This window comes from Pinus tabuliformis, chromosome 7, assembly GCF_031772625.1.
Source record: "Pinus tabuliformis cultivar Carrire ecotype Pingquan chromosome 7, CPIR1, whole genome shotgun sequence".
Taxonomy (NCBI): Eukaryota; Viridiplantae; Streptophyta; class Pinopsida; order Pinales; family Pinaceae; genus Pinus; species Pinus tabuliformis.
In genome coordinates, this window is record NC_142293.1 from 272,675,339 (window position 1) to 272,688,818 (window position 13,480).

General features: G+C 38.7%; 2 protein-coding genes across 2 annotated transcripts in view; one reads left to right on the top strand and one right to left on the bottom strand.

The window, feature by feature from the left end:
• Positions 1 to 13,480, top strand: part of LOC149246930 (Chaperone DnaJ-domain superfamily protein) — a 210,024-nt gene that overhangs the window by 173,496 nt on the left and 23,048 nt on the right. The window lies entirely within an intron of this gene.
• LOC149246931 (uncharacterized) overlaps positions 1 to 13,480 on the bottom strand; it is a 62,806-nt gene that overhangs the window by 31,242 nt on the left and 18,084 nt on the right. The window contains exon 2 of the mRNA XM_089457535.1: positions 6,977 to 7,080. Coding sequence (XP_089313661.1) covers positions 6,977 to 7,080 — 104 coding nt within the window. The remainder of the gene's footprint in view (positions 1 to 6,976; positions 7,081 to 13,480) is intronic.

Consider the following 13,480-nt stretch of genomic DNA (forward strand, 5'->3'; position numbering starts at 1 on the left):
TAAATTAGACATTTCTTGTGGAGGCAAAAGAAAGCAGTGGATAATAGATTTACTTGTCTTTTCTAGTTTCTAGTAGTTTTTATAACTATTGGCTCTTTCATATTTAATATGATATTTTTTGTAAACAATATATGACAATTTAAGTTTGAAGATTGAAGTTGTCAACTATAACTCATTGGTAATGAATTATGAATATGACGCTTCGTGAAAGTTGGAAGTTGAAACATTTCATTTCATGTTAGATATTTTTTGTTATAGTTTGGTTACTTGGTAATGGTAATGGTTACAAGTACAACTTTAGTGATCAATGATGATAAATTTTATATATTGAATTTTGAAAGCTTGGAACTTTAAGATTGATGAATCATGAGTCTCGATATGTTGTATGTTACTAACTTGTGGACGTGGTTGATGAAGATTATAACTTCAAGATGATTGATGTTATATGGTTCAATCCATGTTTTTATGCTTTTTATATCTAATTCATCATTCTACATGCTTTTGTTGACATATATGCATTAAAATATATAAAAATATATGTTATATAAAAATTCGCTCCCGATTCGCTCCCAAATCGGGAGCTTTTGGAAATGTCGCTCCTGCTCCCTTGTAAACTTGGCTTTGCTTCCTTCTAATGGCAGAGTTTGCGATGGAAACTTGAAAGCAAGTATCAAAACTAAAGTCGAAGGTGGTTTTCTTCGTTAAAATCCCAGTAGTTGGTTCCATACTCCTAAATATGATTAGATTTTTTACACAGAAATGACCCAATTTTTTTTTTTTATTGTTGTCGGAATGAACTCAAAATTCCTGTGGTTAGATAGGAGGAACTTACGAGAAGGTAAACCATTGAATAATTTAGAATTTATTATAAAGGTGATCAACTTTTTTAAATGTTAAAATTCATTGTAGAATGAGGATTAAAAATTAAAATGTAAAATAGATTACCACATTCTAAAATTAAAGTTGAGATTAATAAAATTAAGTTTATTTTAATTATGGACTTTGTTAAAATTCTTGATGAATTAAATTTTTTATAATAGAATTTTAAAACTTTATTATATATTAAATAAATTTAAGTAATTTTTTATAATATAATTTTTTAAAATTGATATATATTAAAAAATTGATTATCTAAGAATTGAAATGAATATAAATCTAAATTGAGTTTATATACATAGATTGTGAAATATCTAATTAATAATAATGGTTAACTTTTTTATTTATAAAAAACAATTCTCATTTTATTTGACAAATATATATATATATATATATATATATATATATAAATATGTTTCCTTAAAAATAGGGAGCTAATTTGTTCACCTTTTTGAGTGAATAATTGATTTTCATGAGAAAAAATAATATTTTTTCTCAAGAAGGGGGGTACTAAGGTAAAGTGGGTGCTCCGAGTTAGAAAACGAGTACCCCAAGGCATATGATACCTCCTAGTACCATTTTTTTTTATTACATAAATTTTACAAGGGAAATTCCTGTGTGAGAGAATTTTTAATAAAATAGAAATCCTAGAAAAAGTTAATGCAATTCCGTAAGACTCTGGGTAATGGATAGCATGGTAATATATATTGACTCTAGACTTAGACAACACCACTAAGAACTAGCCATTAGGACGTACTATAGCTTTGGAGGTATGAGTAAAAAAACTTGGGAAATTATTAATCACTAAAAAGCAAATAATAATTAACTGAGTAAAAAAAACACTCTAGAGTCTAGAGTAACTTCCCTAATAACTAAGTCCTAGGGAGCTAATTCTTTTACATGAGTTCATCATGCTAACATCTTTTATTACAATTCCCCCATGGGAGTACGGAAATTGCATAGAGGAAAACTAGAAGGGGAAAAATTGTCGTGCAAGGCTTCTAAACTTGAAATTTGAACAAGTGTCTTGTTCGAACTTTGTGGCTCAGTGCAAGTCCTGCCTGGTACATCTATGGAGGTAACATGGCTTACAATGGTGTAAAAAACGCTGCAAGAGTATATGTTTGCTCCTTCTGACATAGGAAGCAATAGGTCCATCTTCGAGGTTTTTTCCATAGTTAAGTTTAATACTACCCTAAGTTAGTGGCTTCCAATTCAATTTATTTTGCTTTATGGCCAATTTAATCTGACCCTTACCAGAGATATTAATTTTATAACAGTAAAACAATTGCAGAATATAAACATTTCAATTATTGAAGATAAAGAGAGGCATAATTGCATCACCTAATGCAAATATCAACACACATGGAAAGATGAAAGTGGCTTCCAATTCAATTTATTATGTTTTAGGGCCAATTTAATCTGATCCTTACAGCGATATTAAATTTATAACAGTAAAACAATTAGAAGTGCAGAATGTAAATATTTCAATTATTGAAGATAAAGAGAGGCATAATTGCATCACCTAATGCAAATATCAACACACATGGAAAGATGCAAGTGGCTTCCAATTCAATTTATTATGCTTTAGGGCCAATTTAATCTGATCCTTACCAGCAATATTAAATTTATAACAGTAAAACAATTAAAGTGCAGAATGTAAATATTTCAATTATTGAAGATAAAGAGAGGCATAATTGCATCACCTAATGCAAATATCAAAACACATGGAAAGATGATATGTTAGAAGTCATGCCCATTTGAGATTCTTTTCTTAATTATTCTTTCTTTACAATGTGTTGTCTAGTGCAATTCAACTTGCACATCATTTATTGCACAATGCATATTACACGGCATTGCTACTCACTGTTGTGCATAGCAATTTTTTCAACCTATTATTGTGCATAAGACTACACAACCTATTGTTGAACACAATACTGCACAACATATTGTTGTAGAACTTACATTCGTTTTGTAGACAAGGCTATATTCGAATGTTCTCACTTAGTCAATCTCTAAAATAATCTATTCATGAAAAATGTTTTTGGGATTTTTGGTTTGGGAATTTACCTTGAAGCAAAGCGTCAATGATCAGGTCAACTATTTTGGTTTTTGTGTTACAAATCTTTAATTCTACTTTATATGCAATCTTGTATTCTGACAAAGTGGTGCTGAATTGGGATATTCCAGGTCCTTACATGTGATTGAGAATTCTTTATAATTTCAATGTTCATCTAACTGTCATATTGTATCACAATTGGTGTATGTTGATCTCCAATTAAATATAGTATCTTTGTAAGCCTTTTGATCTATATAGTTTCCTTTGTCACTTGGGATGCAACTATATATTCCATTTTAGTTTGGATAGGGACATGGTATCTTGCATCTCACTATCCCAAGATATGATTCCATTACTTGTCATGGAAGAACAACTTCTAAATCTTTTGTTACTAATATCTTATTCCCAATTACAATCAGGAAATCCAAAGTAGTTGTAAAAAAAATTACCGTCTACACTTGTATTGAGAATAATGCCATTGCTGGTTGTTTGCAGTAATACGTGCACATTCCTAAGAACAGATGAGGAGCGAAGTTAGGGTTAAGAACAGAGAGCAACAGGAGCGAGCTAGTAACAATGGAGGGGCAAGGAGGAGGGAGTTCCACTCCCTCCTACAGTAACGTAGTATCAAGCAGAAGCAAGGAGGCGAGTTTGAATGGATTCAGGAAACCTACGGAGGCAGAAAAAAAGAAGGCAAACACAAAAAAGCCGGAAAGCAGCAAATCCGATGAATAGGAAGAGACTCACGGGGCAGTCAGGAGGGAGGAGAGACCAGGAGACAGTAGTCAGAGAAACGAGTACAAATCTGCAACGGGACCCTATAAACCCAAGTCAACCATTAAACCCTGGGTGGTCCTGAATGATCCTGCACTACAGGTGCACAGAGATCACATGGTGACTTACGTAGTTATATGCAAGTTTATGGGTATATGGCCTACAAAGAAGAATCTGTACACATGAATAAGAAACAACTGGAAACCAAAGGGAGAAATAAATCTACATCTAGGGTCCAAGGGTTTCTTCACAGTGGTTTTCACTAACCTAGAGGACAAAGACAGAGTGTTCGAAGGAGGACCCTACTTCTATGCTGTTGCAGGCCTATACATGCGACCTTGGGTGACAAACTTTGTCCCGGAATGAGAAACGTTCACATTGGTCCCGGTATGGATAAGACTATACTCCTTACCTCTAGATTATTGGCTGCCTGAATCCTTAAAAGCTATAGGCAATAAATTAGGGCATTTTCTAAAAATATCAGAGGCAACTCTGCGAGGTAAATATACCTCCTTCGCCCGCATATGTGTGGAAATGGATCTATTGGGAGCACTTCCGGATGAAGTTGTTCTAGAAGTCTATGATGAGGAATGGGTACAGGTGGTGGACTATGAACATGTCCCATTCAGATGCCGTAAATGTCATGAACATGGGCACCTCTTTAGAGATTTCCCACAAAACAAAATGGAGAATAATCCGAGAACCAACACAAGCAAAGATTCTGAAGGATTCACCAAGATGGGAGGCAGAGGGAAAGGAGGGGGAAGAAAGTACCAAAAGAAACCTAGTGAGAACAAGCTACCAAGTCGTAACAGTTTCGAGATTTTAGAAGAAGGAGAGAACAATGGAAAGGACAATGCACCAGAGATCAATCCCACAGAGAAGGAAAAAGAGGACAGCATGGAAATCATACATGAAAACAACGAACAAAAGGAGAATCTACCAAACAATATGGAACTTGGCAGGGACCATGAGATGACCCCAAGTGAAGTTGGGATAGAGGACCACGAACTATAGGAGATTCTTGAGAGGGAGAATCTTGATCTAGAAAAGTTCCTCCACCAGGGAACCAACAAGGGAATTGACTCTCTACCACAAGAGGAGTTTGACAGAGTACAACAGCTCTTCCTCTGGAGATCTCAAACAAAGGCTACTGGAGTCAAAAGGAGCCATGATAGCCAGGAGAATAGAGGGGTCAAATCAATGGAGGAAGCATCAGGACACTCTACCAAGAACCCAGGCAAGAAAAGAGGAAGGAAGAGACAGAATGAGCTGCTGACAGAGTGTGGGAAACTCATGATCAACTCAGGCAAGATGAAAGATCTCACCAGTTACTCATTTACAAACCCATCATCATGAAGCTCACAACCTGGAATATTAGGGGTCTAGGAAGTAAAAGAAAACAAAGAAATCTCAGCAATAGAATAAAAGAAGAAAACCCAGATATGGTGTTTATACAGGAAACAAAATGTTCAATAGACAAAATCCGGGAGATACACAACAAATGGCTTATTAAATATGAGCACCTAGAAGTCAAAGCCAATAATACAGCGGGTGGGATTCTCACTCTTTGGAATCCTTAGAAATTTGGAATTCTGGATGCTGAAGCATCCAGGAACTACCTCTCAATGGTTATCCAACCTTTGGGTGATAAGGAAATCTATATGATCACAAATGTCTATGGTCCTCAAAAACTTGAAGACAAGCTCAGGCTTCTCACTTCACTGGAGGAATTGAGAGAGAGGCACCTGGTAATGCTCTGGATTCTGGGAGGAGACTTCAACATGATCAGATCTCTCATAGAAAAAAAGGAGGGACCAGAACACTAGGCAGAGACTGCAATGCCTCCATTGCATCCAGAACTTCCTAATCAACATGAGGCTAGTGGACATGGAAATAGTAAATGGTACCTTCACATGGAACAATAAGAGGGGAGGAGCTTCCCAAGTTGCCTCGAAACTTGATAGATTCGTCATCTCGAAGGACCTCTTTCTCTCCGGCCTTAACTTGAATTCTTTTATCTTTCCTTATGGAGGATCGGACCAATGTTGCACGAAGCGGGAGCGTTTTTTGGAAGCGGGGACGCCGAAGCGTCATTTTCCAAAAATCTAGGAAGCGAAGCGTCCGCGGAAGCGTCTGCTATATATATATATATTTTATATTTTTTTGCATTTATACTCAAAACAAACATCCCAAATACCAAATTAATTGTAGAAGACATGAAAACATGCATATTTTTGCATAAATCAAGATAGATATAACATCCATTGTACATTAATGATCTAGAATCTAGATTCTTCTCCTCTTGTCTAGACTCTAGCCTTTGCCTCTACCTCGATTGTCTAGGGATATTAGTCAACATTGCCCAATTTTGATCAAACTACCTAATTCAAGACTTAAAATATGGTAGAAAAAGCTTAAAATGTTTGATCGATGATTTTGACTTGATTGAAAGGTAATTTTTTGCTAAGGGCGTGCCGCGTGACAAAGGAGTTCAACAATTAACACCACCAACACCAGGGTACATATAGGGCTTGGTGCTCTTGATTAAATGCTAATCGCATACCTTCATACTTGATATAATCTAATGAAATGCCACAATCCCATTGATCCCGAATACTTGAAAACTGTTAAGTCTGCTGAATTTTGAATAGGATATGAAATTCTATTTTCTCCATATGAAGTCCAATGAGGCTGGAACCACTCTCAAACATTCTGAGTCATTTCATGGTAATGTTAAAAATTTAAGTAAAAGGATGAAAATGAAAAATAAAGGAGAATGTCACTTTTACTTTAAGAATTTAACATTACCATGAGGGAGCATCTGCTATATTTATATTTTTTTTTGCTTTCATTTGTCACCCTAACCCAAGGTGGACCCACCCCCAACAAGCAAACTCACCTAAAATTTAAAAAAAAATTGAAAAAAAAAACGATTTTCTAAATGCTTTTCCGGAAGCTTTTCTGGAAGCGTACAGAAGCGTCTGGGAAGCGTCTGGGAAGCGCCTGGGAAGCGTCTGGGAAGCGTCTGGGAAGCGCCGTACGAAGCGCGCTTCGGAAGCGCCAGCGCTTCCAAATTTCCAGGAAGCGTCTAAAAAAGCCGAAATTCGGAAGCGCGCTTTCGGCCAAGCTTCCTAGGTGCTTCCGTACGGGACGCGCTTCGGGGCTTGGAACCGGGGGGGGGGGGGGGCGCTTCGTGCAACACTGGATCGGACCACTGGCCTGTTCAGCTAGAAGCTTCATTTATTGGCACTTCGAGGAACAGACCTTTCAGGTTCGAGAATGTTTGGCTTACTCACCCTGACTTCATCACTAATATTGGTAAATGGTGGACGGAAGACTTGCCCATTCAAGGCACGAAAATGTTCCTTCTGCAACAGAGACTCAAACATATCAAGCTCAGACTTAAAGAATGGAACAAAAATGAGTTTGGCAATATTTTTAAAGCCAAAAGAGAAGTGGAACAAAAATTACAGAAAATTAACCAAATTCTCATCATGGAAGGCTTCACTGAGGATAGGAAAATGCAAGCTGACTCTCTCCAACAGGAATGGGACAATAGATGTTAGCAGGAAGAAATCTTCTGGAGACAGAAATCAAGAGTGCAATGGATTAAAGAAGGAGAAAGAAATACGAGGTTTTTTCACAAATCTACCATGGAACATAGAGCTCATAATCAGATTACAAAACTCATAGATCCTCAAGGGAAAGAGTTGAGCACGCACAAAGATATGGAATCCATTCTGGTACAACATTTTCAAAACATTGCAGAGGAGCCCATCTTAGACAGATCTCTATTTATTAAAAGCTTCACTCAGCACATTCCAAAACTGGTGACCAGGGAAGATAATTATAATCTCAACAGGCCAGTGACGGAAGAGGAGGTCAATGAAGTAATCAAAGAGATGCATAATGGGAAAGCTCTAGGCCCGGATGGTTTCAATGTAGACTTCTTCAAGGCAGGTTGGGAAATAGTCAAACATGACATCCTTGAGGTGGTGGAGGATTCGAGAAATTCAAAAACAATTCTAAAAGCGCTAAATGCCTCCTTCATAGCCCTAATTCCTAAGCAGGAAAAAGCTATGACACCAGATCGATTCAGGCCCATAGCTTTATGCAATGTAGTATACAAAATCATCTCTAAAGTAATTGCAAACAGACTCAAGCCCCTTCTTCCAACTCTCGTGTCTGAGGAGCAAACTGGATATGTGGAAGGAAGGCAAATTCTCAATAACATCATTCAAGCTCACGAAGTGGTGCACTCTCTCAAGAATAATAAGCAAGCAGGTATGATCATACAACTTGACCTAGCGAAAGCTTATGATAAGCTAAGCTGGTCATACATCAGGGAAGTACTAAAAGCATATGGCTTCGACCATAATTGGATAAGATGGGTTATGGCTCTGGTTACCTCTGCTAGCTTTTCAATCCTTCTCAATGGCTCTCCATCCAGATCCTTTCGGCCTTCGAGAGGTCTCAGACAAGGAGATCCACTCTCCCCCTTTCTCTTTATCCTTATGATGGAAGGATTAGGCAAAGCGATCAATTCAGCCAAGGTGGAAGGAAGAATCCAGGGTCTCAAGCTAACCCAGGACGGAGACTCATTGACTCATCAACAATTTGTAGATGACACCATGCTGCAGGGCACACCCACGGTCAAAGAAGCCAAAGCTTTCAAACAAATTCTGCATGATTTTGCTATGGTTGCTGGCATAGAGGTAAGCCTCACAAAATCAAAAGTTTTCTTTTTCAACACTAATATTGCTATTCAAAGAAATCTCTCCAGAATTCTCGGCTTTTAGAGAGACCATCTTCCCTCCAAATATCTGGGAATACCTCTCACTGACAAACCTTTGAGCAAGGAAGTTTGGGAGCTAGTGACTAATAAACTGAAGGACAAAGTCAGTAAATGGACAAGTAGATCTTTGAATTTAGCAGGCAGGCTAGTTCTCACTAAGGGGGTCCTGCAAACCATTCCAATCTACATGTTTTCGGCTCTTCCTGTCCCAATAGGAGTTTTACAACAAATCGGGAATATTCAAAGAGATTTTCTTTGGGGAAAAGGGGAAGAAAAAATGAAATGGGCTCTGGTAGCCTGGGACAAGCTTTGCAAACCCAAAACTCATGGGGGTTTGGGTCTCCATGACCTGGAAACTCTCAACAAAGTTTTGGGGGCAAAAATTTGGTGGAGATGACTAAAGGAAATGAGAAATCCATGGGCCAAGCTCTGGAAACAGAAATATGCAAAGGACTGGCAGGAAAGGGACCATATTCGAATGACAGGACACATCAGGGGCTCCCATATTTGGAACAATGCTTGGGAGAACAGAGCCTTAGTTCAGAAACATAGTTTCTGGGAGATTGGAAATGGGAACTTAGCCTGGTTTTGGGAGGATAACTGGCAGCAGGAACCTAACCTATGCAAAGAAGGACTGGACATTCTCAAAGAAGATACTGTCAACAAAGGGCTACAAAAGGTCAATGACTATTGGGATCAAACAAGGAACAATGGTAAATGGAGAACATGGAAGGTACCAGTTTACAGTGAAGAGACCCCTTTGAAGGCCCAGGTTGAAGCTCTTGCAGCGATCCTGGAAAAGAGAAAAATTTTGATCTCAACTTCCATAGACCAACTAAGATGGGGAAGAAATAGTGAGGGCAACTTTAACCTCAAAGAAGCCAAAGGAATTGCCACTGGACATAACCTTCCAAACCCTGACAAAATATGGAAGGACCTATGGCAGAACCCTCATTGGATGAAAATCAAACTGTTTGTGTGGATGGTACAACACAAAAAGATTCTGACTTGGGAAAATCTTAGAAAGAAAGGTTTTGCTGGACCATCTAGATGCCAGTTATGTGGTCTTCATGAAGAAACGATGGATCACCTTCTCAACCTCTGCACATTTACCTCAACTTTATGGAACTGGGTTGCCTCAATCTTCAGGCAAACTGATAGGGATGAAAACGACATCTTTAAAACTTTAAAGAATTGGAGGAAAAACCTATCTGAAAATGAGACAGTCAACATAGCCTGGACTCTGATTCCAGGCTTTTTGATCTGGAATGTCTGGAAAGAACGCAACAACAGAATTTTCAATGATAAATCTGGCTCAACCCAAAGCATCATAGCTCAGCTCTTAAGACAGCTCAAAGAAACTGTAAATACCCTTCAGAAGCAACCTCCCGAGAATCCTCCTTCTCACCAGGAGGCTCGCATTCTTTTGCTTTTGGGCCTCCAGAAGCTTGTTCCCCAGGGCACAAACAGGATTGCAACACACTCTTCAGTGGGGAAGGCTTACTGGCAACCACCCCCCCTGGCTTTTTGAAATTCAATATAGATGGAGCCTCAAAAGGAAACCCGGGGGTTGCGGGTTATGGTGGAGTTATAAGAGATGACAAGGGAAATATAAAAATCATCTTTCATTGTCATTTAGGGAATGCTACCAACAATATGGCAGAACTAATGGCCATAGAGCATTGCTTAGAGATACTGATGGATCTTAATATGCATAACACAATCATAGAGGCAGATTTTGCATTAACAATTAATTCTGTTAAAAAATAGTAAATGGCTCAGCACCAGAAAAAGTCTCAAACAACTGGAGACTTTTGTAGGTCTATCATCGTATTCAATCACATCTAAGAACCCTGAGAACCCTAAGTTTTGTTCATGGGTGCAGAAATGCCAACAAATTAGCGGATTGGTTGGCGAATGAGGGGATCCTCTGTAAAAAAGATAATAGTAAATGTAGGTGGGAGTTAGCACCCGCAGGGAAACTGTGTGAGGACTGCCACATTCTGGCAAGCATAGACAGGGAACATTATCATAGTATGAAGGATAAGCAACAATTTGGAAATTAAGTTGATGGAGGATAAGGGTTCAACAAGCAGCAGACCTTAGAGTCAACGCGTTTGGGTCTTCCAGATGGCGGCATGAAGCGGAGAAAGAGTGGTATGCTTTTTCGAGGAAAACAGAGTTTTAGCAGTTTAGTGGTTTTTGGGCGTCCTCGATCCCCTAAGCGGTATTTTAAGTTTTGCCCCCGATGCCACTGACCAATCAACATGTGGCGGCGGGAGGAGAGACAAAACCACCCACATCGGGCGGGTTTTCCTCGTGCTTCTTCTCCGCCCGATATTCTCCTCAATCGTTGGATCCTGCTTGTGAAGATCTACGGACATGGTTCATCGAGCTATTTGGCGGTGTTATCCTCCGAGCTCATCGCGATCTTGGTGGGGTCTCGCCCACTTCTCATGGGTTTCGGGTGGTAAAAGTGCTCGGGAGTTATTTCCCTGGGCGGACCCAAATGGACTATTAAGATGGTTTTGGTACCTTTTCGGGCCCGTTGTGTTTGATAAAAGGTGTGCTAGTTGAGTTCCTGATTTTGCCCCTCAACTGTGTGATCTTTAGATTCAGATCCTATGGTCGTCAGTGGTTGCATAGTTTTGTGGGCCCTAGGCCCAGTGTTCGAAGCTTGGAGGGGCCTGGTTGATCTTGTAGGCCTCAGTGCCGTGGTTTGTAACATATATTTGTAATTTTTGAATTAATGAATGAGAAGAAAACACTCTTGCTTTAGCAAAAAGAGAGAATAATGCCATTGCTTATCACATTGTTGCAAATATCATCGATATATTGTGATATATTTGAGTTTTTAACCCTCCACATACTATTAGGTGATTGCAATGTTGGGTATAAAAGTATTGTGGTATTTTGAAAATATTGTGATATATGGTCAAAATGTCATGAGTTGATAAAAAATATTGGCTAGGTTGTGACATGTTGCTTATAAAATCTGTCTTTTGTACCTTTTAAGTTTCCCTGATAGTTCCAGTAAGCTTCTTTTTGGACCCTCTGCAATGTATTCATCAGACAATATTTGCAACATTGGTTGATTTTTTGAGCTATTGAGGAATTTTCTTAACTTCTTGCCAATATTGGAGGCTGTAACAACCTCAGATTAAAAGTTCACGTAATAAAGTTAATTAAGGCAAAATAAGATCAACGTCATGGGACACTTATTCCAAACTAAATGTTGGGCAAAATATCCTAGTGGGCATCATTTGTGTATTATGGCTAAAGGGGAATTGGCAAAGACAATGGCAAAGGCTTTGAAAAGGAAAAGAGACATTTTTATTATTTTGTTTATGAAAATAAAGGAAAATATGAGAAAAGAGAGGTGAAAGGTCATGTGTTGCATGTGAGGAGGAAATTGAAGGAAAATAGAGGAAAAATGAAGAAATTAGAGACATCAATAATAAAAATACATCAAAACATCAGTTTGGGGCCTTTTGTCAACTTTATTTTGGAATTAGTCTCAAAGAGGAGAAGAGCACCAAGAGGAGAAGGAAAACAAGCAAGCGAAGGACGAACAAGGAAAGGAAAGAAAAACAAGGATCAAGCAAGGAAAGGTTGGATCAAGCAGCTTCAGTGGGAATACTTGCAGGTAACATGTTGCATGTATGATTTCCTAGGTGGTTTTGGAATGCATGGTATATGCATGTGTGTATTTGGTTTCTTTGTTGTCATTGGCATGGGTTTTGCCGGTTTTCAACAATGGTTTTAGCTTTGCCTTCCATTTCCGGATAGCCATGGTGTGATGGGATTCATTCTTGTTTGAACTTTGGATTGTTGAAAATTTTGGATCCAAGTGAGGTGGTTTCAGGAAAATCCCAAGGGTTGTGGGTGGAGATGTTTTTCTTTGGGAAGCCTTCAGCAGGTGGGTGGAGACAGGAAAATTCCACAAAGGATGGTGAAGGAATTCTGAGACATCCAAGATTGGTTTGGTTTTGTGATCTCGGGACCGGTTTAGGTGAGATCACAGTAGTGTGAGGGTGAAGGTGGTTTAACCTCTGGATTCCCTTGTGTCAGGCCAGGAGGTAACTCCACAATGCGAATTGTGTTTTTGCATTAAGATTGCTCATGGATATATACATGGAGGGAGAGACTCTTGGGCTTCACCTCCCAGTGTCTCTTCATATTCCTAATCTCCTTATTTTCTATTTACATTATTTACATGAATTTCCTAATCCCAAAGATTAGGTGTCAACATTCCCCCCCTTAATATGAAGGGATGTTGGTGAGTCCAAGCATCATTCTAAATATTTTGAACTTTTCTCTTCCAAGCGCTTTGGTGAAGATGTTTGCAATCTGCTCATTTGTGGAACAATGGCGTAGATGGATTGTCTTGGCCTCAACATGATGTTGAATCAGATGGTATTTTGTATTGATGTGTTTCATTCGATCATGGAACTTTGGGTTCTTGGCTAACTTTATTGCAGAAGTGTTGTCAATCATGAGAGGAGTTGAATGCATTTGTTTCTCCTGCAAATCTTCCAGAATTTTCTTGAGCCACACAATTTCCTTTGTTTCTTCAACTGTTGCCACATATTCCGCCTCAATTGTGGCGTCTGTTGGAATTGATTGTTTGTGTGATCTCCAAGAGACAACTCCTGATTCAAGATTCATAGCATAACCTGAAGTAGATACCCCGGTTTCTTTGTCTCCATCGAAGTCTGAATCAAAGTATCCAATCAAGTTAAAGTCACCCACCTGTGTATACTTGAGTTCCCTTCACGTACTTTATAACTCTTTTTGCAACAGACCAATGTCCCTCACAAGTCTTTTGCATAAACCTGGAGAGGATTCCAACATCAAATGAAATGTCCGGTCTGGTAGTAGTCAGGTAGTTGAGAGTTCTTACAAGTTGTCTATACTTTGTTGCATCCTCATATTCTTTTCCTTCAATGGATGTGAGCTTCAAGTTCTGTTCC